Here is a 24,451-nt window from a genome sequence, read left to right as displayed (position 1 = left end):
ATGAATAGTCGAGCTAAAAATATATTTGTTTTTGATTTTGGAAAAAAATGGAGCGGGAAATCCGTTGACCAAGTAATCAATTTGGTGTGGCCTTACTGTGATCAGGACAACCATGCAGTTATAGATTATAACAGCTCTGGACAGGAAAAAACACTATATAAAATTGGTATTTGAAAGTAACAATAGGTTGTAAGTAAGTGGATGGCAACATCATTTGAGCCAGGTCCTGCAGAAACAAGACTCCCGTTTGAGACCCCAGTCTGAAGGCACCTGTCAGAAGACCCCAGTATGAAGGCTCCAGTCTGGAGACCCCAATCCAGAGACCCAAGCTCCAATGAGTCCAATCAGTGAGTCCGATCGAGTGATTTCTGCTCCAATGGCCCTTGTTCGGAGTTTCCAGTCAAGAGACCCCAGTACAGAGACTCCTGTCAGAAGACCACAGTCTGAAGACTCCCGTTTGAGACCCCAGTTTGAAGGCACCTGTCAGAAGACCCCAGTACGAAGGCTCCAGTCTGGAGATCCCAATCCAGAGACCCAAGCTCCAATGACTTTGCTCCATGGACTCCATCCCCAATGACTCTTGTCTGGATACTCCAGTCTGCCTACTCAATCTTGACCTGCACTAATGAATACATACCTGTGTATCAAAAAATAAATTAAATTTATCCATTTTATAAGAATGGGTGGCCAAGTTTCTAACAGATAACTGACCAGCAATTGCTATTACCTTACTACAGTGGGCATTTAAAAATTTAAAGTACATTTCATACCATATCTGAATCAGTGAAAGAACTTCCAACAGGGTCGATCTGTTGTAACAACTTCTGCAGAAAGAAAACAGCTCAACACAGTTTCACCATTTGGATGCTGAAATAAGTAAATAGAAGTATTAGCCTAATATGTGTTGGGTGGAGAGGGGGCATCTGTCTCCAAATAAGATGAGACTTTTAGCACTCGTTGCACTTCCAGAACTTTGCCAAAATAATTAAATCCTAAAATTGGAGTCATCTATATTATAAATGCTCAATAAGGCGTAAAAAAAATTGTTTGTTTCCGGTATCCCGGCCTACCCTAAATTTTTGGCCCGACCCTAAATGTTTTTATGGCCTAGGAGAATATTTTTTTCAACTTTTTAACAAAAAGATGCAAATCTATACTTTTTATGCTTTAAACATGCCCAGTGTTGTTAGAAATCAACTTACTGTCATGCTCTAAAGGCATAATCCCCTTATTTGTAATCATTTTTTGACAAAAAAATATTTTCCAAAAAGTCTCCCTTAAAAAAAATAAAAATTCCGACCTACCCACCCTAATTTTTTTTTAGTATGTTACCGGAAACAAAGATTTTTTTTAGGCCTAATGATATGTTTAGGTATTCAACATCTTTGAGAACATTAATTTTCAAACATTAAATTTAGAATTATGTTATTCGAAATGGGGAGGGAATTTGTCAGAAATTGTTTAAGGTATTCAGTTAAATTAAATTAAATTAATTCAAAATTTGTAAAAAGATATTTGTTAGGGCAGTTACAACGACAAGAGTTTCCCAAATAGTACAGTGTATTCTTTCAATTGTTACATATAAATTCACAGCTTAAGTTACTGAAATCTAAAAAAAATTAAAACACACTTTTTTTCCCCAGTTTTTATCAATAAATGACAATTTTCAGCTGTATGTGATTTTTCTCTGCAAATCATAAGAAAATATACAACATCTCTTAATTTTCCATCCCATGAAAGTATAACACTATATTACAATAGAAAACATGGAAAAAAATGATACCTATATCATGCAAACCATTATTCTGCAGACAAACCGAATTTTAAGTATGAATTAAATAGTAGCTTTCAAGCTGCTAAAATGCCCTCAGGTCAAAGATATTTTCTGAGAAAGTTACTTATAATACCAATTCCTGTGAGGGATATACTTATTAAAACTGACATGTTGCAAATTAGATCTAAAAGTTAGTTTACTTCTGATAATTTAATTCTTTTTTAGCAAGAGATGATTTTAAACTTAGCTTGTTTTGTGAAAATCTGAAGTCTTACATATAAGTACAGCCTCCATAATCCAAAAATATAATGAACCAGGACATGTAGAGTGGTGGAACCTATGAAACAGTTATACTCTAGGTAATATTAGTATGATGAAAAATGAATATTTTTGAATAAAATTACCATTATTGATTGTAGATCTACAGAACTTTTAATGTAGCCGTAAATATATTCATTTACTTACCTTTTCCTGTGGAAAATAAGCAAGACAGAAGGTCGAACAAATCAGCAAAACAAGCACACTTCTGATCTCCATGATGATTTCTAAGTTCAATGATTATTAATTAATTAGCGGCGCCTAATCGCCAATAATTGGTCCTTCAATATACGATTCGTCACCCGTGTCGGTGGACAATATCAAGGTCACTTTGATGTTTCGGCGATACTTCCTGTCATCAAGCGAGTGCCGACAAGCAGCGCGTGCCGCCCGCTGTGACGTTCAAATTCAGCATCATGGACGGTTTCATTCCATTTTAAAAATAGGTAAATCAAGTTTAAATACTTATTTTATTTACTAACATTTTTATACAAAAAAGTTTATGATATTTATTATGAAATTATTAAAATGATGTAAAACTAATTATGCAGTTACCATTAACATTGATTATAGATCTATTAAAATAAAAATGAAATCAAACAAATATTAACAGAATTGCAGTAATTTAAAATGGACTCGCCTAAAATGTAAATAAGGCAGCCATTGAACATTCGAGATCCATCTGTTTAGCAGTTCGAATTGTCTATATCTAAGATATTTCAAACTTACGTTATAAATTATTTTCAACAACATTAAATATTAATTATTTAATATCGAGAAGGATGGCTTGGTGCTTCAGTGAAGAAGATTCTTTCCTGCGAGTGTTAGATCTTGGGCCCAAGGAGAAATCCATGACAGTGACGGGTTTAAAGAAGGGACCGGCCAAACATTTGCTTACGGTAAGACGTGCTTTCACTTTTTCAGATCAATTTATATATTTAGATCGATCTCGGGTACTGCAGATTGTTAAAAGTGTAGATCTATTTATCTTGCAGGTAGATCTAGGCCTTCTGCCCTTTTTAAACAAAGTTTAAACTGTCAAAAACATATAGACTCTACTGTAATATAGATCTTTGTATATATATTAGGGGATTCTGTTTTTTAACTTTCACAAATTGATATTTTATTTTATAAGTTTGAAAGTACATATCCTCAGGTAAGAAATGAGGTATAGATCTTAAAAATATTCCCATTAGTATCCGTCAACGCGTTATTTTACGTTTCGTGGCGTTCTTCACAATAAAATCGAGATTGTTTCCATAACGCTACCCTGCAATTCAGAGCTCTGTGAAATTTCAGCAACAAAGGGTAAAAACTTTCCAAGAAAACTCGAATTGTTCATTCCATAATTGTTTTGTTTACATTCTGCACATGGGGGATTTCACGTGCAACTAATGCGCATGTGCAAAGAATAACTCCGTAATCCCAAATTAAGTTGAAAGTTCCTCCTTTTGGCAGTCGAAACCAGATGATTTACCAAAAATACATCATAAAGATAAAAATGAGTCATTTTTGTGCATCGGCAATATTTTTTTTCACAATTAAGAAAGCAAAAACCAATATGAAATATAGATGATTAGGTTACCCCTACCAGATTTTCTTATCCAAGGAGGGTAACTGGTCACATACTATGTGCTATACAAAGTGACGGTTGTATCCTTTACGTAGTATATGTGTATATAAGATATATAAATTGTCGCTACGATGTCAACTGGCCGATTAGCTCAATCGGTAGAACATTCTGCTTATCAAGCATGAGATCGCGAGTTCGAGTCTCAGGTTTTGCTTTTTTTTTTTACCTCCTATTTTCAACAAGCCTAATTTAACACCTGAACCTTCAAACTTCTTAAAATTGATTCAGCTGTATTTATTCACCCCTTTTGGAGCCCCTCTGTGTGTTATCAGGTACGCTAGACACTATTGATATTTATGTTTTCATAAAGCAGAAGAGCTAAGGTGTTCTCTTTGGGAGCATTTTATGGAACTGAAACCTTCAAGAAAAAAGATATTTTAAAAACCTCCATTTTATGGTGGAAACTGCTTTGAAACCAGTACATGCTTTTGAAAACTGGAGATGTGATGCAATTTGGTGAAAATATCATCAAGTAAAAATGGCAACAAAATGGTTAAAATCACAAGGGTTCAGATTTAAACAAGCATTCAAGCTAAATGCTAGTGGATTTTCAGGTTGTTGTTTTTTTCAGCCATTTATATAGCTGTTATTCGGCTATATTCCCAATGCCAAAAAGTATGTATTTTTCCCGAAATTAATGCCAAAATTTCCAATCTAGATCTAGTTTCTGAAATAAATTTCATCAAAATTGCATAAAAATTGACCAAGTTACGGAAGTATGTTAAAGACTATGGGACTAAATATTTCTCAATTTGGAACATTTACGCGTCAATATTCCCAGTTCTGGGGGTATAGGCTATGTTCCCAAATTGAAATTATGTCAAAGGTCAAGGTCGCTGTGACTTTTAGCACTAGAGAAGCTAATAACTCCACAGTGCTTAGGAATATGTCATGTTTGAATTTCTTTTAATATTCAGCTGTGCTTTAAAACTGTTTTTAAATTTCTTTTAATTGTTTAATATCAATTTTCTGATTCACATGTCAGATTTGTAGTTGAACTGAGAATTAATTAGTCCCTTTGACCTTTATCCAATTCTCAATACATGTATGTCCGTGTTCCCGAGTAAACCTTCTATATTTAAAAAAAATCATGAGAAAATTGTTATCTCAGAATCAGTTTTTCCTATTTCATTGAAATGATCAAAGATTTTTCCACACACTGTAAGGCAAACTATATATCATATTTTCAAAAATACATTATCTAAAAATGCATCATTATTTAGAACTGAATAAATCAATTTACATGTTAAACCTTGAAATGAAAATTTGGGTCTCAACATATCTATTTAACATTTTTTTTATAGGAGAGATCGTGTTTGTATACAAATTCTATTTTTAGAACTGATAAGACAGTGATCGGGTGGGCAGAAGCCGACCGTCCATGTTTTTTGTAAACAGTGATGTTTTTCTAACGGTCTAAACTTTATTAAAACACAAATTACATAAATATTTTTTTGATCAATGGAAAGGTTATAAAACAAGCAATTTATTGATTACTTTTAATTGTTATTTCGAAATAAAATGGATTAATTATGAACGCTTAACTTACACTGTTTTTCTAAAGGTTGTGAAAATCACTACGCCGCTTTTAAAATTATATGTCATTTAAAACGGTTATTCATTGAAAAAAGATATTTGGATACAAAAATATGAAGATTGTTAGTATTTCAAATCTTTTTGAATTTTGAAAATCCATAAATGAGCAAAAAAGTTATTAAAAATTAAAAATTCTGATTCAATATGCAAACGGTGTTAAAATCATTTGTTTTGCCAACCACCAGTTAAACAGATGTTAACGCGTGACGTCACGGCGATCTCTCCTATACATGTGTTTATATATGTATATTTTTGTGTTATATTTCCTTCCAGAATGGAGGTTTTTAGTGTTTAGAATGCTAATTAATATTTCAGTCAAATGCTGAGACAAGAGCCAAACTAAGGGCTATGGCTGCCATGGCTGACCTCGATGAGGTAATGTGGGCACGAATAGAGGCACTTGCCAGCCAGTGGACAGACGTGAAGCCGATGAAGCAGACTGCCTTCACACACTTTGTTACCTTGGATGACAACAGTAAGGGGAGGTTGCTGACGGTATGGGAGAAATTAGGAGTCAAAAGTTATCAGAAAGAGCTGTAAGTTATGGTTTGTTCTTTAGAAATGTTTTGAATGTTTGTTTGGTTAGGAACTCTTTTAAAAAACTAAACGAAGCTCCCAGTAGTTTTGACTGAAGATTATGACACTTTAAATCCAGCATGGTTTAGATTCGGAATTTATCAGTTAACCTTATAACATGGGTTATTGCTGGTTGAAATCCACCATGACATTTATCAGTTATTAATTCCCTATCCCGATGGTGTCTGGTCCAAGGTTATCATATGGAGGATGCTAATCGAAAAAGGTGCCTTATAGGTTTCATTTCCAGGCCCTACCTGGAGACGCAACAACCCATGATGTGTCTCTGTTTTAAAATTCAACTTCATGTAGTCACCTACATCTTGACAGGGACTGTCCTACCAAAGGACATCAGTAGCATTACAAAGAAAGAGTGTAAACAAACCAAAAGTAGTGGCAAATTATTTTTTTTGTAATGTAGCAGGGATATAAATTAACACTCAGACCCTGTTAGCCAACTGGGCTCATTACAGGCAAATTCTAGGGGCCCAGCTATTATTAGCGAGCTCGAAGAGCAGGCCCGAAGGGCCTGCTCGAGAATCGAGCTTTACGGTAACGCAAGTATACTTGCACACTTGGTGATGGATTTGAAAAGTTTCGTCGGAAGTTTTTAAAAAGCGCACCCTAGCGGATAGGTGCTCACAGGAAGTACTTCTTTCCGGAGCGAATACAGAACTTCATTCAATTGCTAAAAAATATTCACCACTCAACAATAATGAAAGAATGCTTTCCAGTTGTTTAAAAAAAATATTATTTTCATTTAAAAGAGCAAGCATGGGCCAGAAAATGGATAAAATGTCATTATTAAGCAGAAAGAAAATGGGAACGCGGTAATGACGTCACCGTGACACCGGCTTCCCATAATTTTTGCAACGTATGATATTCACTGTTACAGGTATGGTGACACTAAATGTAGTCTTTTTCAAGTGAATGGGTTCTCCTGAATTCTTGTGAGTAGGGAATAGTTTCTTTGTGACAAGAAAATGATGCATAATATTTTTAGCTAAATCCGATTTCTTTGAGCTCGCTTTGAGGCTTTGCCTTATTTCATATTAGCGGGAAAATATACTAACAGCAGTTTAGATCGACATAATTAATGATAAGTCTTGTAATTTGCTTCCTGCCAAAATACATCAATTTCTTAAATATAATTACAGAACACTCATCAAACTCACACATTCGGACACAGACTCTCAAACACAGACGCACTTAAAGTTTGAATGATTTTTGCAGCACTAGAGGATTTGGGTTGTTTATGGGCATTTTGATAGAGGCTGCACGCTTATGGACACCTGAATTGTAGTATTTTGTTACATTGTCGTGTTACAGGTCACTCACAATTATGAAATTATTACTTGTACAAAAAGTACACACCATGTTGCGGTCGGTGTTCTATGCAGCCGCGGTCTGTTAACAGCCCATTTTTCATTGAAAGTCCTCATTGGCCTTTAGGTCTTTAAATAATCCTGATAATATTTCCTTTTGTCCCCACGACCGGCCGTTCTAAGCTCTTTAACAACTACTTTCTAGTGCTGTATTTCTATGGGCGCAGCCATTGTTAGTGTCCGAGTAAATGATCCGCCTATTCCGATTGGTCGTAGTATATATCGGTAATTTTGATTGGTCGATTTAAGTGACGTAGTGCATATTAATAAGACAGTCTCGGAAAAACCCAGAATATTGATAATATGAACTTAGGTGCTACCTAGAAGGCAGAGCTCCCTTGAAAAATCACCAGTGCCCCTTGAAAATTAAAGGAGTGCTGCTGGAATGACCTGGAATTATGGATCCGTTTTAGGAAGTTTATGTTCTTTAAGATCTATTAAAATTTTCATGAGAAAGTTACAGTTCTTTTTAGAAAGAATAATGTGTCCAACTTTAAGGCAAAATACTGCTATGATAGACCTCTGGTAAGGGAGAATGAAAATCATTTACATGTACAAAGCTTGTTTAAAAACCAAAAGACTAGCTTTGTACATGTAAATGATGAGAATTTTACCCAGAGAAAATCATTTTTTTGCCGAAATTCTCGAAAACTTCTGTTTTATTTACTGAAGTGCGAAGTTAACAATTTTATGGTTAATCTTTTAGCACAACTGATACAGATTAGGAATGGTAGTTACTAGTAGGAGCCTTTTTGATGTTTATTGATAATTCATAGTCAATAGTTTTTTTCCTAGTAATAAACTCTGGTCAGTGATTTTTAAGCTTGTGGATGAAATATATGTTAACAGGGAGAAGAGCATTTTGTGCTTTTCAGAGTTCAATGCCTGTAAATTTTGATCCAAAAACCTTTTTTTTAAAAAAAGTTTTATCTACTGAGTACTGTAGGCTACAGACAGTACTACATTGGAACCTGACATCACTAACAAAACACTTGTTAAATATCACATGAATGACTTTATTGTTTTTACAATACTTTCAAAACCCATAATAAATATAATAAAAAAAAACCTGAAATAAAAAAGAAATTAAAAAAAAAAAAAGACGCTTCTTGGTGAGGATCGAACTCCCGACCTTTGGATTTCACCGCGACCTCGCTAACCACTGCACCAGTGTGGAAGTATGACGTCATCACCACAAATATAAGTATATATAATAAACTTCAGTTGCGGCAGCGTGACGAAAATCGTTTCACATTGAAAATATTGTATTTTACCTTTCTTTCTTCGTAGAAAATGTATTTAGCACTAAATTCTTATTATCAGGCGCTCATTTACATTTTTATTCAACGTTCAAAGCAGTAAGCGAAACGCTTTTGTCAACTGTAAACAGCAAGCGTCTATTGACGTCTTACTGATTAATTACTATGAGCATTGCGTACTGGAAGAAACCCGAACAACACCGATTCCAAAAACTTACCACGAATTTTCAACTTGATAGTAATGTCTGTACACAGTTTTATGCATTTTCTTTTTCACACGTCTAACCGTAATGCGACGCTGTCGGCGCCGCTTTGCGGCGCCGGTAGCTCTGCTATTAATAGGTGAATCCAAAGCCATTCGCCGGCTGGGCGACTATTTTGGAAAATTGACTCGACCAGCTTTAAATCTGGTCGCACTGGGCGACTGGGCGAGTGTTAATTTATATCCCTGATGTAGACATTCTATCATACATTTAGATCTGATAACATAGTTTTGTGAAATTGTAAAAAGAGATAGTTGTTTCATTTTCAGGTTTATTTCTTTCATAGACCATTTGGTAACTATATGAACCAGATGAAAGTCAAATAATTTGGGTATATGTACATTAAATTATTATTGCAGGAACAGACTCACGGCAAGAAAGATGAAAGCTGCAGTAACACCAAACACACAAGATGAGAAAACGGGCAATACTGACAATGAGAATGATGATGTAAATACATAGCTTTTATTGTTGATGATGATTTTTCACAGTCTATTAGTGTATGAGAAACTGAATTATGTAAACAGGAAAAGCGGGTCATGAACATTTCTCTGTACATGTTTATCATATAACAGAGACACTACAAAGACTGCATTTAGTGTTTACTAAGTCTGTCATAATCAAACATTCCTTAGTTACTTTCATTATTATTACTTTTCCTATGACATTGGGAGCCAATTTTTATTTTCTTACAATGTTGTTCGAACATGCTTTCATGTACCAGTACTGGTTATTCCCAGGAAGCAGAATTTTAAAGATTTACTGATAAAAACATAGAATTAAGCTTAAGTAGTATTTATAAACGAACATGCTTTCACAAATGTAATACACCTCGATAGCCTAGTGGTAAAGCGTCCGCTTTGAGTGCGGGAGGTCGTGGGTACGATCCCCTGCCGTGTCATACCAAAGACGTGAAAAATGGTACCAGTAACTCCAATGCTTGGCGCTCAGCATTAAAATGAAAACTGGCCTCTTCTCATACCCTCGTGGCGATAGATTCCATCATAAATTAACAAATTATGTCAGATTTACATTTCTTCACATTTGTAAATTTTCCACAATTTTCATCTTGTTCGTAAATTCTTAAAAAAAAAACATTAAATCCTTAAGGCTTTTCAGCATCAGCATTAAAAGATCTATATATACTTCTACATTCTGTAAGATTGTTACTGTTGGTTTTGATAAATTAATTTCTTTTATTTCTAGTGCAATACAGCTACAAATGGTTCAGATGAACGTACGCACAGCTTAACTCAAGAGGAGTTTGACAGATCGAAGGTTTGGTTCTACGTTTTTGATGGAATTTGAATAATTAGAATTTGCCAGCTTAAAGCTACTTGGCTACAGATTCCATTGCAAAAATCTTTGTATCATCAAATTAAGTAATCCACAAAAAGAATGGTTTACTTTTTGCAGCATGTAATTTCAAACAACTGTTCAAATTTGTTTTGCAATTTGATTGATTATCTCTTATATTAAATGATAACAATTTGGGACAAATTAAAAATAGTTCATAGCACTGACATCTGTAGCAGCTTTAAATGATTTATGTTATTTTACGGGCAGCATTACCATAGTGCTTTGCATTTGCTATACAGTATGACTCAAACATACATGGTGCACTCTGACAATATTATATATACATGTATATAATCACGAGAATGAAAGCTATAAGATCCAGTCTAGTTTTGTAAAAATGTAAGGGTACACTACAAAACCTAATGTAAAAGAAGCACACAAATGTCATACATATAGGTATATAGTCACCCTTGTGAACCAAGGGGTGACAAATGGTCATCCCAGAGTGTCTAAGAGTCTGTGGGGAAGGGAATTCAGTTGTCTGTAAAGCTGTCCCTGATGGAGGGTCATAAGATTCTTTGTGTCAGTATAGGTATCTTGGAGTATGGCCTTTGTTCACAGGTGACCTGGCTACCATAGGTAGCCATTAACACAAGTTTGGAATGTTACTCATTATCATAGACATTAATGTAACTATTTGTTTCTATGTAGGAAGAGAACAAGAATAAAGATATCAGGGTGAGAAAGTTGCAAGAAGAAAATCAGCAATTAAAGGTAATAAATGTGTAGATATTGTAGTTTATGAGTCTTACATGCTGGTCTAATAAATCTGGCTAGTCTAAATTGTTATCATATAGGCCATGAGAGGAAATGAAGTTTTAAAGAACCATTAGTCTACTTTACTAAGTTTTTGAAGTATCCCCCTGTATTTAATAATGCTTGTCTGGAACATGACTTGAAGTTGTAAAAGGCTTTTGAATGAAAAATCACAGTATGAAAGATTTGCCACCGATAGAAAATGCAATATCAAAGAAGTACAACTCTACATGGCCTACTTTTTATTAGCTCGAGTATACGAAGTATAAGAAGAGCTATCCTACTCGCCCCGGCGTCAGCGTCTTTCCGCATCCCAACCTTGGTTAAAGTTTAGGTGCACTTTCTCTTTTTTCAACTTATCTCTGTAATTACTTGATGGATTTGATTCAAACTTAAAATACTTATTCCTTATCATTATCCACATCATCTGATGTAAGGGCCATAACTCTGGCACCAATATTTTATGAATTATCCCCCCTTTGCACTTAGATTTTAAGGTTAAAGTTTTGATGCACTTTCACTCTATCTCTGTTATTACTGAATGGATTTGATTCAAACTTAAAATAGTTGTTCAGTATCATCACCCACATCATATGACACAAGATGCATAACACTGGCACAATTTTTCATGAATTATTCCCCTTTTTACTTAGAATTTCAGGTTAAAGTTTTATGCACTTTCACTCTATCTCTGTTATTACTGAGTGGATCTGATTCGAACTTAAACAACTGTTCAACATCATTACCCTTATCATATGACACAAGTTGCATAACTCTGGGACCAATTTTACATGAATTATTTCCACTTTTTACTTAGAATTTTAGGTTAAAGTTTTGGTGCACTTTTACTCTACATCTGTTATAACTGAATGGATTTGATTCAGACTAAAATTAGTTGTTCAAAATCATCACCCACACCATATGGTGCAAAGTGCAAGGTGCATAACTCTGGCACCAATTTTTCATTAATTACTCCCTCTTTGTACTTAGAATTTTAGGTTAAAGTTTTAATGCACTTTCACTCTGTCTCTGTTATTACTGAATGGATTTGATTCAAACTTAAAATAGTTATTCAATAACATCACCCACACAAGGTGCATAACTCTGGCACCAATATTTAATGAATTATGCCCCTTTTTGCTTAGGATATACTTATATAGTGTTTTGATACATTTTATTTTTTCCTGTCTTATTACTTTAAGTTGACATAGACTGAGGCTATTGTGTAATATCTTCATCCACAATTGGAGTCATTAAACACTCCAGTGACAGCTCTAGTTTCCTCAGATGTGCCCAGTTTCACTATCCACCATCGAAATAGTCGAACGCGCTGTCTCCTGTGACAGCTCTTGTATTATTTCCCTTTACTCAATGTTTTGTTCTGGGGCATAACTAAAATATCACAATTATTTATTCAAACTGCATGCAAATTCAGCAAGTTCATTTTAAGAACCATAACGTTGAATGCCAATTTATTTAATTATCTCCCTTTACCGGTCTTGTTGATTTTGTTCACATTCTGACAACCGCAAGTACTTATGGTTTTACTGATTCCTTGTTTTTAATGATTTACAATATTTCTTTTGCAGATTGACAATAAGGATCACCTTAAAACAATAGAAAAACTAAGAGATGAAGTAAAAAAGGTATGTAAAACGTTGTTAATCTTTTGATGATAAGCATTTTGTTTCCACATTATTTTTGCATGCAACAGTCTCATTGAAAGTATACCTGTAGAAAGTGAAACAAGGTAACTGCACAAAGAACATGGTTTGCTTGTCCTTTCATACAGATACAAGAATTTTAGCATGATCTAAAACCAGTATATCATGTTTGCATGAGATGTTGAAAAAGCAATTGATTAGGATTGCACAGCAAATATTTTAGCACATTTGTTAGATTTAATCTAAATGATCGCGTTAGAATGGAAATAGATTTTTTTTTATAGTTGTACCAGTCAGTTTACAAATAATGCATTGTAATTTATCACTTGGGCCTTTGTGATTACTTTACTGTAAAACCTGCTTTAGCAGACATCTTTATTAATCAGCCAACATATCTAAAGTAGTTGCCTCATTTCCCAAAACTCATTGTATAAATTACCTACATTATAAAGCCACCTTTTTCCACTGGGTTGGCTGCTTAATACTGGTTTAACTGTACTACACATCTGACATGATATTACTTAGTATTTCACTCAAAAGTAAAATCCATTTTGGATTTGGAAGATGATATTGTCTAATTTGACAACTATATGAGTTTGATGAATTCAAAGAGATTATTTGCAGAATGTTTGATTGATGATTGTATTGTGAAAGAAAGACTTAATTGTTGTTATAATGAATTCATGACATTTGTCACATGTTTAACATGTACAATTACTTTTCAGTATGCAGTAATGGCCGCTAATCATAAGGCTCACTCTGGTGAGAACGAAAGTCAGCAGAAAAAATCCAGTAGGACTGCTAAGGTAAATTATTTATAAATTTGTTTGCTTATGAATCAAGCCTTCCCATGCAAAAATGTGTCTTCTCAATGTGAAAAAGAATATTAATAAAGTGACAAATTGGCAAATCACTGAACATTTTGAATTGGAATTGTAGGTCTTAACTTTCCAGAAAATGAGTTTAATTGTAGTTTTCTGAAATTATAATCACAAGTGGCAGAACATAGGTTTCTGCATGATATAACTTAATAAAATCATGGTAATTCATCAAATTTATTCAACAACTTATTAAATTACTATGAAGTAATTTGTAAAATACAAGGAATTTCAGGGAGGTAACAAGTTTCAGATATGTAGGAAGAAAATTACCTGCGCACAATGATAAAATATAGATTTTGCAGAAAAAATTTAATTGTTTTAAGAATATTTGAAAAGGATTAAAGAGCTATGCAAACAAAGATGACATAATAAGGTAGATCTTTATTAGTCCCCTACTGGTTCCGGGAACTAGAGGAAAGCACTTGTCCGCCCATCATTCTGTCCAGCTGGCCATCCGCAATTTTGTGTCCAGTCCATAACTCGGTCATCCATGAAGGGATTTTAATATTACTTGGAACAAATGTTTCCAATTATAAGACGACGTGTAATGCGCAAAACTCGGTCCCCTACCTTAAAGGTCAAGGTCACAATTTAAGGTCAAAGGTCAGTAGGGGTTTCTTGTCTATGATGAGTAGATGTGCTCTGGAGAGATGCAGGTTCAAGGTCACACATAGATGTTAAAGGTCAAAATTGACATTAAACTCTTACTTGTATGTTTTCCTTTGCAGCGACAACTTGAGAATGAAAGGGAGCCCTTGGTGGATGACAGTGAGCAACCAAGCAAGAAAGTAAAGGGAATAGATATAACAATTTACATTGATCAAGTTTTTGTATGTAATTCATGCTCTTGTGTATTAGACTTTCAGAATTTCAGTGTAAATTAAAGTATGATTTGTGGTGAGACAAAAAGCTTTTGAGTGAGTAGTGAAAATATAATTTTCAACAATCCCATAAAAATTACTTGTTTGATCAACAAATGAAATTCTTAAAGAGACTCGCTGGCCGTCATATTTAGGCAAAAGATTATTTTGCATGAAAATAAGTATTATGACACATTATTTATATTAGAAGGTAATATATATTGCATTTAAACATGTTTAAAAAATCAAGATCAAGAAAGAAAAGAAATTGAAGCCAGTGCTAGGATTATAACCTTCGGAGACATAGAACATTAGCACAAAGTTATTGCCAGTAACTTAAATTGATATTACGTGGGTAAATTTAGAATTATAAATGTATTGAACTCTTCAATCACTGAGGAAATATAATTATATCTGTCCCAGTACAAACACAATAGAAATTTGATTGAGAAAAGACAAAAAATAGTGTTTTAATGCATTTAATGTGTCAAGTAATAATTTCAAAGCCCTCTTTACAAAAACAACAAATATTTTCATGTTTATCAAATTTTCTTTTTCTGTTACCTTTTGACATTGTGCAAGTTCCTGAACAGAACAGAACAGAACATCTCTTTTATTCACTCAAACATGTACAAAACATGCAATATGAGGTATTTACAACAATAATACATGTAAACGAGGCTGCAATACAAAATCACATTTATACATTTATATGTGGTTTTCATTTATTAAAAAATCGGACATTTTCAACATTTTAAGAAAATAATGTATCAAATAATAAAGAATACAGAAAAAATGAATATATTTAGCTACATTCTTATATTCCGCAATATTATTATGACAAACTTACACAATTTCTGAAATTCTGAGTTATTCTTGGTACAAATAAGTTTTTCCAATTTAAACATGTTTGGTCGTCTATAATAAATAGGTTTAATATATTGTCTTCTTTCATTTGTAAATTGATCACATTCGAAAAGGTAGTGAAATTCGTCCCCGATTTTGTTTCTACATGAATTACATAAACGTTCATTTAATGGTATTCTTGTCCAGTTTCCCGTTTCTATTGGTAACCTATGATTTTTTGTTCTAAATTTAATCATGTTATATAGTGAAGAGTTTTGTAAATTTGATAAGTACAGTTCGATTCCAAATGATCTTTTAAATACACGGTAAAACGTACTGTTACTAGAGTTATCTACTTGAGAATACCAGTTATTCAAAAATAAATCATTTAGTTTTTGTTTTACTGCTAACTTTAACCATTTTGAATTTGGAAAAGTATGTTCATTCCATATATTTATGAAACCACATTTTATCAAAATTGATTTAACATTATAAAGCCATGGGAATTTTACCATGAGGAGCCCATCAGGTATATTTTGGGAGTATTGAAAAATAATTTTATATACAAAATACGACAATTTCTTGGGTGTATCACCTTCTTCAATGGTACATATTTTTGACCAAAATGAGATCATTCTTTCTTCAATATCTAATGATAATGGCTTACATCCTGTTTCACCATAAATAAAATAACTTGCGGTAGACCGTTTTAATTTCATTATATATTTTAAAAATTTTAGTTGGACCCTTTCTATTATCTCTATATTTCCAAATCCCCAAATTTCGGATCCATACAGAAGAATCGGTTTGATTGTTTTGTTAAAGAGATCTATTTGTAAATCTATTGGGAGGTTTAGACGGTTAGAGTTTCTTATTAGGCTGTACATTGCCCTAGTTGCTTGATTTGCAATGTGTTTTTTACAATTAAAGAAAGACCCACTTCTGCTGAAATAGATACCAAGATATTTATACTCGTTTTCTACTTCTATTATTTCATTTTTATAAGTAAAGTTATAATTCGGTTGTCTACCTTTTGAGAAAACTACAATTTTAGTTTTTGTGGTATTTACCTTAAGTTTCCATGTGTCGCAGTATTGTTCATAGGTATTTAATGCTTCTTGTAAATCTTTTGCAGTTTCTGCCATTATTACTGTATCGTCTGCGTAAAGCAAAATAAAAAGTTTTAGCAAATTATAAAGCTCATTTGTATTTTGTTCATTTTGCAATAATATTCCTTGTACATTACTGTTATTCTGAAAAAAGTCTCTTAGGTCGTTTAAATATAATGAAAATAGCAAAGGTGACAAATTTTCACCTTGACGTACTCCAATGTTGCACGAGAAAAACTTTGTAAAATTTGAATTTACTTTTATACAAGACTTTATTCCATTATACATATTTCTTATTACTTTTAGACATTTTCCATTTATATTAGCATTTATTAATTTAATCCAAAGGCCATTTCTCCAAATTGTATCGAACGCTTGTTTTAAATCTATAAATGCACAAAACAATTTTTTTCTGTTATTATTTAGATATTGAATAATATGTTGCAAAATAAAAAGATTATCTGTTGTTGAATAACCTTTTCTGAATCCTGCCTGTGTGTTATTTAAAATATCATTAGATTCAACATAATCGGTTATTTTTTTATTCAAAATACTCGTAAATACTTTCCCTAAACAACTTAACAATGTAATAGGTCGATAGTTTTCTGGTTTTGTAATGTCGCCCTTATTTTTATATATTGGGTTAATGATTCCTATTGTCCACTGTTCAGGAATGATTCCAGTATCGAAAATCAAGTTAAACAACTTAACGTATATAGTTTTCATCAAAGGCAAAGATGCTTTTATTTGTTCGTTTACTATTTTATCGTACCCACCGGCTTTGTTATTTTTTAACGATTTCACTGCCCATTCTATCTCATTTTCACTAATAGGATTGTTTATATCCGCGTTAATGTAATTATTATCATTATCATTATCATTATCATTATTATTATTACCATTATTATTATTATTATTATTAATGATATTATTATTATTAGTGTTATAATTATTATCCTCACTGTAATTTATTTCTTTGAAAAAATTGTAAAGATCCGTTAATTCAGCTTCAGTTTTATTCGTGTTTTTTCGGTTTAGGATTTTCCAATACTTTCTCGGGTCTTTACCTTTAACATCTCTTAATTTCTTAATGTTTGAGTGCTTATGTTTATTGTAAAACTGTTTCATTGTAATTTTATAAATAGATGCGTTTCGTTTAAGATTTTCTTTTGTTTCGTTACTTTTTCTTAATTTATAAAGATATTTTGCAGAATGGAAATTTTTCCTTGCCTTTTTACACTTAGGCCCGAACCAGGGGGCTGTTTTAATATTGTTGGTTTCCTTTTCATTGTTAATTTTAGTATAGCCAAAGGCTTCACTTGCGGTATTTATAAACAGGGACGATATATCGTTAACTACTGTATCTACGCTCTGTTGGTTAATATTAGTATCGTGTACAAAAATTTCAAGTGTATGCTGTAAATGTTGTATTTTACATCTATCAATCTTATTAATAAATTCATTTGCCTTGTTTCTATCCCATAATTTAACTGACGGCTGTTCATCAGATTGACCAGGAGTGGTATCAATTAAATTGAATCGTAGATTAAGTTCGACTGGGTTATGAACATCAGACAGTAAAGGACAAAATTCCAATACTTGAAGAGACAACACATTTTTAAAGAGACTTGATGTACAAACATAGTAATCAACAACACTCGTTCCTTTACACGTGACCTTTCCAGGAATGTCCCTAGTAGTTCTTCCATTTAAAATATACATGTAATTTAGTTTTAGGAAATCAACAAGTTGATTTCCATAATTGCTAGAAATTTTATCGCTATTTATACGTGTTCTATTTACGTTTAAACACCTATCGAACATACTCATCTCTAGATTATATTCAGAGCAGAGTTCATCTAAGTTTTGACTTTCAAAAAATTCAGTATCAAGTATTATGTAATCCTGTAAATTTTGGATCTCGAATTAAAATCTCCAAATAAGCAAATGGTATCATATTTTCTTGAAAACATGTTCAATTCATTTTGAATTTCACAAAAAGGATCTTCTATAGAAAAATCAGAGTACTCTGGGGGAATATACACAATTCCACAGACTATATCGTTGTCAGTATTACATATGGATTTTGATATTATAAACCACAAAGTCAATTTACTATCGGTTTCCTTGATAACTATATGCTTAGAAATATCATTTCGAACAAGTAGAGCGAGTCCCCCACTCTTGCGGCGACTCATTGTAGATTTCCGATTTTTCATAAAAATCTCGTAACCTGGTATATCAATAAAATCTAGATCATCACATTTCGTTTCCTGCAAACCTATAATACAATATTTGTTTATAAGTTCAATAAACTCGGGACATTTTAATTTAGATTTTAACCCGCATACATTTAATGATAGAATATTGAATAAATCGAATTCTGATTCATTTGAAACGTCATGACCGCTACGTACTGGCACTGAAAAAGAGTTTTGCTCATTAGAGTTATTTCCCGTATTTACTACGTGTAAGTCACTGTTCAAAAAAGTATAATATGCCGTAGGGTAATAAGTAGGACATTCACACTGTCTGGCCAAACAAAAGTTCCAGTATTGTAAATTACTGCAATAAAAGTGCAACAACGAAATCCCATAATAGCTAGAAAGCACGCATTGTGAAAAAACATCAGTATTTAGGCTATTAAACGAAGAAAAATCCATACTATTTCTATACAGTTCAAGTATACAATTGTGATAATACGCCGCAGCATTTAGACAATTTAGTAAAGTCCAATTATAGTTAATCCCGTTATATACATTGTACAATGCATAGAAATAATTTATGAATGAATTATATAGTAAGCAGTTGTACAGATTATAGTGATAATAAAAGTAATATCCATTCAATATAGATACACTAGTACAGTCATACGATAAAGTCACAGGTGGGTGCCCACTAGTCCGACTGTTTTGAATACACGATTGATCAACACTAGTTATTGGTGTCACTGGTCACATTTGAGGCCCCCACTGGGGTCACTAAAATCTCACTTGGAATAGAGTGCTGACTATCAGCCCAACAGATATCAGTTTCATCTGGTTGAATTGCGTGTCCACGGTCATTTAAGACATCATGGTTTTCTGCCCAATGAACGTTTGACTGGTTATCGTCGGTATTTTGTCTCTTAAATTCAGTGTCATTTTCAAGCGGGGAACGTTCTTTACGTTTATGTGACGTTCTGTCAACGTCTGTGGGCGCAAGTACGTCGAACCTGTTTGGCGTTTCAAAGTTTAGGGTTCTACCATTGTAAGGTATGTGGTCTCTCTGGGGGTATGAACGTCCGATGGGGTTTGATCTGTTCTGTGCACGTGGTGGCGGTGGATTATCGTTATACACTGGGGGGCCTGGATATGCTGGGGCACTGGGACGGACGTAACATTTACGGCCGTTTTTATCGGAGTATTCTCCCGTATTGATATTGTATTGTTTATTGTTAACAAACAGTCTGTCTCTGACAAGCGACACTTTCTCCCCTTGTCTAGACAATTGACGGACGATAGGATATAGTTTTTTCCTGCGCTCTTCGATTTCTCGTGGGAAATGCTCATATATTTTAACATCCTTTTTTAACGTGTTAAGTGTAATACCTGCTTTACGCACTGTATTTCTATCACTAGGTCTCTCAAATCGAGCTATAATAGGGCGTGGTCTGTTTGTCTCTCTCGCTCTTAGCGGATTTCCAACACGATAAACTCTTTCAAATTTGAGATTTCCTATAGATATAAATGAGAATATTTGTTTGTCTTTTCAGTTCTCTGTTGGTGAAAAAGTTTGGGCATTGTATAAGGATGGACATTCCTACAAGGCCAGGATTATAAGGATTAACAAAAATTGTAAGTATATTTTAATTATACATGTATTTATAGTGGCACTGACTTAATAAGTAACTGAGAGTATAATCTGTGATCAAGGGTTGACTACACTTACAATTACTATAACATCTCACTAACTCCCTTGCAATTACTAAAGCGAAGAATTTTTAAGAAAGAAATCAATACAACTGAGTCATGATTCCCAACACTTTCACCTTCTATCATTAAAGGTCTTGAATACTTTTCAAGTTATTCTCTGGACAAGCATTTTATTGTTTTATACGAAAAAAGTAAGATAGTTAAAAAAGAAATGTAATAGGCTGACCTACTTCACAATTGCAGCTATCATTGTGTGAAGTATCAAACATATACCACTAATACTTCTGAAGTTATGCTCAAGATACTTAGTATAAAAAGCAAGGTAATAGTAATTAAAACATTCCTCCCAGTATGCAGATACTTAGGACCTAATTTTATCATTCACCAACAATCAATTAACATATCATTATGTCAATAGCATTAAAAAGTTACTTTTTGCCAGTAATTGTTTGCAGTATATTAATAGTTATTCAATATGTTCCATTGCAGCCTACAGGGTGAAGTATATTCAAGATGGAGTGGTCCATGATGTGGATGGTGAAGGACTCGTTACTTATGGTTGAATTACCAGAAATTTTCATCTTATGAACACAATAGAGATGTTAGATCTTAATCAAACTTGCACTTGTATCAATCCTTACGAGAACCAGTCAGATTCCATATTACAAAATCCTATGAACTGATTTTATGTCAATTAAACTCCCTCTGTTTCAAATTAAAATAGGTTTGTCCCAGTAACTAATGAAGATGCTGATTTGAAAACTATCAGGGAGAGATAATTAACTATTACAAATAACCTCACTTTATTTTTATGTTTTATATATATTGCATGCATGACCATCTTGTTTTTCTGTGCTAGCATCTTTTATACTTTGTAATACCATTTTGTAATTTCATCCAGTTTTGTGAGGCATAGTTTTATTTGATTTTTGAACTGGTTGTGACTTTGGGTAGATTGACGGGGGCAGTCTGTCGCGTCAATTACCTCCCTTTGTTTCAAATTAAAATACTAGGTTTATTTCAGTAAGTAATAAAGATGTTTTGAAATTTGATTTATACCCTGGGATGGACTCGGACAATCAGGGTACATAACTATGGACTAATTTTTGTCAGATTACCTCCCTTTGTTTCAAATTAAAATGGATATATCTCAGTAGCTAATGAAGATACTGATGTGGAAATTCATTAATGATGAAAGATGGGCTCAGACAATCAGGAAAGATAACTGTTGACAAATTACCTCCCTTTATTTTTATATTGCATATATTGCATGGCCCTCTTGTTTACTGACCTAGCTTCATAACTACTTTGTAATACCATTTTATGACTTTATCCAGTTCATGAAATTCATCCATTTGATTTGGTTTTTAATATAAAGATGAACATGATTTAAATTGTATGCATTTATCCTGTCATGTATTGTCATTTTATTAAAAATATGATATAATTGGTATCATGCTCTTGGTTTAATTATTGAACGGATCAGTTTAAGTCATGTGTGGCCCCTGAAAGTTTTAATATCCCCGCCGATGAAATTGGGAGAGGGGTATTGAAATGGCATTGTTTGTCCATCAGTCAGTCCGTCTGTCCGCAGCCATTTCTCAGTAAACTAGAAGGTAGAATTTCAGGAAACTTAAATTAAACATGAACCAACATACTGCGATGATGCCCATCAAGGTTTTTATCGGATTGGTCAATTTCCCTTAGAGTTTTTGCCCTTGATTTAATGAAAAATCCACGTCTGCAGCCATTTCTCAGTAACAAGCTGGTAGAATTTCATAAAACTAGAAATAAATATAAAACATACTTCAATGATGCCTGTCTTTTTTTTTTCAATTGGTCAATTTTCCATAGAGTTATTGCCCTTTAATTGAATGTTTAAAAATCTACAGATTTGTGCATAACAAACCAACCCATTGGTAGAATTTCATTAAACTTCTTTCATTCTTTTCCATGAACATTTAGTATAAACATCTGAAGTTTTGTACCCGCACCTGGCCACCACCTTACCTTGATCACATCCCCTCCCCCTGCCCCTCCCATCCACCCTCAAATTATTTTTTTTTATTATTTTATTTTCAAACGTTCCATGAATATTTATTAGCATGCAAAGTTGTACTGTTCGCCAACCTCACTCTCGGTCTTGCCCAGCACCCTGATAATGCATCAACATCCCCCACCCTTTTTTTAAACTTTTGTGATCACCCTTCGTCCGTCTCAGACCGTCCATCCGTGTGTGCGTCCGTCAACAATTTCTTGTCTGCACGATAGTGGTTTCATTTATGATTTTATTTTAACCAAACTTGCACACAACTTGTATCACTAAGATCTCGGTTCCTTTCTTGAACTGGCCAGATCCCGTTATGGGTTCCAGAGTTATGGCCCCTGAAAGGGCCAGTATTAGCTATTTTGACCTTGTCTGCACAATAGCAGCTTTAGTTATGATTTGATTTTAACCAAACTGGCACACAACTTGTATCACCATAAGATCTTGGATCCTTTCTTGAACTGGCCAGATTCCTTTATGGGTTCCAGAGTTATGGCCCCTGAAAGGACCAGAATTAGCTATTTTGACCTTGTCTGCACAGTAGCAGCTTCATTTATGATTTGATTTTAACCAAACTTGCACACAACTTGTATCACTATAAGATCTTGGTTCCTTTCTTGAACAGGCGAGATTCCTTTATGGGTTCCAGAGTTATGGCCCCTGAAAGGGCCAGAATTAGCTATTTTGACCTTGTCTGCACAATAGCAGCTTCATTTATGATTTGAATTTAATCAAACTTGCACAAAACTTGTGTCACCATAAGATCTTGATTCCTTAGTTGAACCGGCCAGATCCCATTATGGGTTCTAGAGTTATGGCCCCTAAAAGGGCCAAAATTAGCTATTTTGACCTTGTCTGCACAATAGCAGCTTCATTTATGATTTGAATTTAATCAAACTTGCACAAAACTTGTATCACCACAAGATCTTGGTTCCTTTCTTGAACTGGCCAGATTTCATCATGGGTTCCAGAGTTATGGCCCCTTAAAGGTCCAAAATTGTCTATTTTGGCTTTTGCAGCCATGTAGAGACTTCATTTATGGTTTTATTTGATACAAACTTGCAAAATAACTTCAACAACAAAAATTCTTGGATTCCATGACAAATCAGATCCAAGCGTAGGTTCAGAGTTATTTTATATCTGATAACCTCTCCTGATAGTAATCAAAATGGATTTATATCAGTAGGTACTTATAGGACTTATTTGAAATTTCATTATTGTCATTAGTTGCAATGAGCCAATTAGGGTAGATAACTATGGATTTATTTTTATGTCAAATTACCTCCCTTTATTTCAAATTAAAATGGGTATATCTCCATAACTAATGAAGATACTGATCTGAAATTTCATTTATGTCAACATATTTATTTGGCAGATCCTTCTTTTGTTCACTTACAATACTTTTCTTTTTAATTACTTCCCTTTTACGTTGCTATAAATAGCTTATTTTTAGTAACTTTTTATATTATTAGCCATAGGGAAAACTTCAAGCTATTTCGTAAATTTACGAAGCTGTTATTTGTACATAAATTAACAAATTATGTCAGATTTACATTTCTTCACATTTGTAAATTTTCCACAATTTTCATCTTGTTCGTAAATTTACGAAGTGGAACTTTTGAAGTTTTTCATATATTTGCAAAATAGAAATTGTAGTCACTTCAAGCTACTGCGTAAATTTACATTTCTTTGCATTTTTAAGTGTTTCACACTTTTTCATCTTGTTCGTAAATTTACGAAGTTGGACTTTTGAAGTTTTTCAGATTTTTTCAAAATGTTTGCAAAAAAAGAGAAATTTAATCAGTTTAAGCTACTTCGTAAATTTACGAACAGTGACAAATGCACATTTCTTTTTTATACAAAGCTGATTGTTCCATTTTTATTTGTTACCTTATTTCGTGCCAAGCCTTGGCAAACTTCGAAATTTACGAACTACTTCTTTTGAACACTTTTAAAATCCAATTTATGTATTAGTTTATATGAAATTTTTACGACTGATTCCATTGGTAAATTTACGAACATGTCTTAATTAATAATATCTTAGTTCTAAAACTTAAGTATGTTTTTATTTCTTATGAAATGCCATTTAACGGTTGTTTGTAAATTTACGAACTTTATTATATTTGAAAATTTCCAAATAACATCGCTTTTGGCAAACTTCGTAAATTTACGAACTACTTCTTTTGAAGACTTTTAAAATCCGATTTATGT

General features: G+C 33.3%; 1 protein-coding gene across 4 annotated transcripts; it reads left to right on the top strand.

Annotated features, from left to right (window-relative positions):
• Positions 1-2,400: 2,400 nt before the first annotated feature.
• LOC123557794 (uncharacterized) lies at positions 2,401-23,522 on the top strand. 4 transcript variants are annotated; one of them, XM_053530482.1, is made up of 10 exons: positions 2,401-2,538; positions 2,874-2,991; positions 5,637-5,857; positions 9,164-9,254; positions 10,011-10,082; positions 10,815-10,877; positions 12,509-12,565; positions 13,309-13,389; positions 20,034-20,115; positions 20,683-23,521. In XM_053530482.1, exons 2-10 carry the CDS (start codon positions 2,875-2,877, stop codon positions 20,754-20,756), a joined length of 858 nt encoding a protein of 285 aa, XP_053386457.1. In that variant the 5' UTR covers positions 2,401-2,538; position 2,874; the 3' UTR covers positions 20,757-23,521. The 4 variants fall into 4 exon arrangements, with proteins under 4 accessions (XP_053386457.1, XP_053386460.1, XP_053386459.1 ...); XM_053530485.1 differs by lacking the exon at positions 10,815-10,877 and having other exon boundaries at positions 20,683-23,522; XM_053530484.1 differs by lacking the exons at positions 20,034-20,115; positions 20,683-23,521 and adding an exon at positions 14,193-14,355.
• The last annotated feature ends 929 nt before the right edge of the window (positions 23,523-24,451 follow it).

The sequence above is a fragment of the Mercenaria mercenaria genome, chromosome 18 (genome assembly GCF_021730395.1).
Source record: "Mercenaria mercenaria strain notata chromosome 18, MADL_Memer_1, whole genome shotgun sequence".
NCBI lineage: Eukaryota > Metazoa > Mollusca > Bivalvia > Venerida > Veneridae > Mercenaria > Mercenaria mercenaria.
This window is presented reverse-complemented; position numbering and strand designations above follow the sequence as displayed.

Coding starts and splice junctions, on each gene's coding strand:
- LOC123557794 (XM_053530483.1), top strand. CDS start 2,875: ATGGCTTGGTGCTTCAGTGAAGAAGATTCTTTCCTGCGAGTGTTAGAT. Junction 10,083..10,814: donor AGGAGTTTGACAGATCGAAG/GTTTGGTTCTAC, acceptor GTTTCTATGTAG/GAAGAGAACAAGAATAAAGA. Junction 13,390..20,033: donor AATCCAGTAGGACTGCTAAG/GTAAATTATTTA, acceptor TTGTCTTTTCAG/TTCTCTGTTGGTGAAAAAGT.